Below are 3,063 nucleotides of genomic sequence, written 5' to 3'. Positions count from 1 at the left end.
GCTGCTGCTGTCCATGAAAGGGCAAGGAGGACCCAATGGTGTAGAAGCCAAGGCCCTGAGAACACAGCCCAAGGTTAGAAAGCTTAGCACACAGACTCCGGGATCAAATTTAAGATGTTTATTTACCAACTCGAGATCTATTTTTATTTAGTAAAAACAAAACTTGGTTCATTTCGGAAAAACTTTCTGAATTTTTGGTCTTCCCTGGACTGTGACTTTATGAAGTTGTTTGGCTTTTGAACAGCCCACAGAACATACAAGAGTTTTCTCCTTCTTGTTCTTCTTCTTCTTCTTCTTCCTCCTCCTCCTCCTCTTGGTCCTCCCACTCATCATCTTCTCCCTCTTCCTCCTCCTCCTCCCCTTCCTCTGCAGTGGACTGACTTAGGGATATGGCAGAGAGGGCAGCTTTCAGGATGGAATAGCAGGTGTCATACATTGACATCATATAGCCATACCTGAGGTACCGTGAGGAGCTACTGGGCACATTCCCCGTAGCTAAAGCAGGGACTGTAGCATTATCCGATGTGCCCTCTCCACATGGGACACTTGTCTGCTGAGGTGGACAGTTGTCTGGGACACTTTCAGGGATGTTGCTCTGATTGTATGTACTAGAAAGCCGGGTGGAAAGGTTGCCTGCTGGTGTCTGGTTGTTGGGCCCCCGCTGCTGGGACTTCATGCCATCGTGCTCTCTCTTTTGGAACCATTGGTAAAGTCCGGGAGGTAAAAGCTTCACCTTCTTTGGATCCTGCCCTTGTTCAACCACACTTGGGACTGGAGATGTTGCCTTGCTCACCCATTTCTTCCTCCTAATAATCTTCAGGAGCTCTGGTTTGTCTCTCTGAAAGTTGAAGGTTCTGTAGACCTGAAACAAAATGGCCTAGGTAAGCCAATTGGTAATACAGCTACAGCGACCCCACCGAATTACACTGGTCATTTTTGAGGTGGAGAAAATGACTGAAGTGGCTGGGGAGAGGGGTTATGTGATGACAAAGGACCCCAGTAAAGAGAAATGATTCATAGGTGCTACGATAAATCTTCCTGCCAAAAGCCTCCTGAGCCCCACCGCCACGTGTGAGCTTTACGCCAGCCTCCCGTCTGAGTTAGGCCCAAATGAATACACAGAAACTTGTATTAGGTTCAAAGCTGCTTGACCAATGACTAGGATTCTTCCTCTGTTAGCTCAGTCTCAATTATCATAAATCTATATATTTTATAAGACTTATCATTTCAGATGCCTTATTGGCATTCCTCCTTGCCAGTGGCTCACATCCTGCCGCTGGAGGAGACGAACTGGAAAAAGGGACCCTTCCTGTTTCTCCTTCGCTTAAATATGAGTCTCCTTGCTATGTCATTTCCTGCCTGGATCAGCACTTCTCTACTACATTTCCCAGAAACGTCTTTGACTCCTAGTCCCGTCTACTTGCTGTCTCATTGGCCAAACAGTATTTTAATTAACAATCAATAAGATAAGCATACACAGAAATACTTCCCCCATCACATAGGTGAAGGTGGTGAATATGTATGTGACACTAACTAGCTTCTCGGGGACTGTCTGCCTCCCTGCCAACATCTATGGGGCAGCCCGGAGTTTAATGTCAAAGTCTCTTACTTTCACCAGTCAGTAAACAACATAGTCTGCTAAATGAGGAGCTTAAAGCACTTTACTCCTGGGATGTGCAGATAGGAAAATGATCTCATCAGCACAAGTAGGAGACAAAGAACAACTTTGTACTTTACCATCATTTTTCTGCTCACTCTCGACAGGAGTGAGGAATCCTTTGGGCGAATCTTTCTGAACCCATACCGGTAGAGCTGGCGAATGAAACTCTGAAGGATTTTCGTTTCAAAAATCTTCCCTGTAGCTCTGCGGTGAAGGACCTCTCTCTGAAACATGTCTACCTTAATCGTGATGCTGTCTCTGTCTTCACTCCAGTTCAAACACTGGAAGGTCTCGTTCTGCACGATGGTCCAGAGCTTCCTGGGGAAGGGCTGTTGAAAGAGGTTGGTGTTACCTTCCTCATTCGCTGTAAGTTGGCCCCCTTGGACAGCTTCGTCTTGTATCCCAACTCGGTCACCTTGCCTCAACAAATTCTCTCTGTTATACACCTGTGACTCAGAAGAATTAGATTGGTTCTCTCTTCCTGGCCTTTGCCCTACAGGTAGGACCATCTTGGTGGCAGAGTCCATCCCCACATTCTGACTGGACATCAGAAGTATTTTCGACTGTAAACCAGTAAACTTCCCCGCAGATACTCCAATCAGCCTTTCCTTGCGCTAGAGATAGCCAACCAACTGTGGCCACTGAGTTCTGGCACCAGTAGTGAGGCAATCATCTGCTGATGTCATAATTCTCTTTGTTTGTCATATGATGTCACGGGTGGCCCACAGCCAGTCTGGGGAAGGAGACTTGTCTCAGTGTAGGGGAGTTTTAAAAAGTGTATAAGATTGTGCAGATTTTCAGAATAGTCTCCTGTGTCCTGGCAGGCACATTTGGACCACCCTGCATCAGTTCTGAAAAACAATTGACATTTCTTCGTCACTCCTCAGGATTGGGGGGGGGGGCAGGAAGCTGTTTCTTAGGTCCCTGATTGCTCAGGTGTTTCACTATAACTGGATCAGCTTGTCCCCTGAGTAGTGCTGTGCCCAAGTAGGACGTGTGGATCTAACTGTATTCTACACATTGTTACCTGATTAAGAGGTCACATGTACTTTGAATTTCTGTGAGCCGCCAGGCCTGCCACCAATTCTCCTTAGAAGTACCACTCTCTTCCATCTTTTCTCAAAATATGACATTTTCATGTTCCAAGGCACACACGATTTTGAGGTCTGATTTAACCATATTTTATACCCAGGACAGACCCTATTTGTTCAGCTATACATGACTATGGTAATTCAAACTTGAAAGGAACCAGGATGCTTGTAATGATCAGATAAGTGTCTGTGTGTGAGGTAGGGTGGTAAGCTCAACTGAAACTCACCTTCCAGAGGACTTGACCCAGTGGAGACATCATGTCTTTAGTATCAATCTATGCAAGAAGATAAAGACTTACACTGAAAAGACAC

General features: G+C 45.9%; 1 protein-coding gene across 1 annotated transcript in view; it reads right to left on the bottom strand.

Moving 5' to 3' along the window:
• LOC113837605 (heat shock transcription factor, X-linked member 3-like) overlaps positions 1 to 2,387 on the bottom strand; it is a 4,382-nt gene extending 1,995 nt beyond the window's left edge. Inside the window, exons 1-2 of the mRNA XM_035450111.1 lie at positions 1,738 to 2,387; positions 327 to 862 (exon numbers count right to left, since the gene is read on the bottom strand). Coding sequence (XP_035306002.1) covers positions 327 to 862; positions 1,738 to 2,208 — 1,007 coding nt within the window. The 5' untranslated portion in view covers positions 2,209 to 2,387. The remainder of the gene's footprint in view (positions 1 to 326; positions 863 to 1,737) is intronic.
• Between the last annotated feature and the right edge of the window lie 676 nt (positions 2,388 to 3,063).

This window comes from Cricetulus griseus, chromosome X, assembly GCF_003668045.3.
Source record: "Cricetulus griseus strain 17A/GY chromosome X, alternate assembly CriGri-PICRH-1.0, whole genome shotgun sequence".
Lineage (NCBI taxonomy): Eukaryota > Metazoa > Chordata > Mammalia > Rodentia > Cricetidae > Cricetulus > Cricetulus griseus.
Note: the sequence above shows the minus strand (reverse complement) of the source record. Positions and strands in the feature narration are given on the sequence as shown.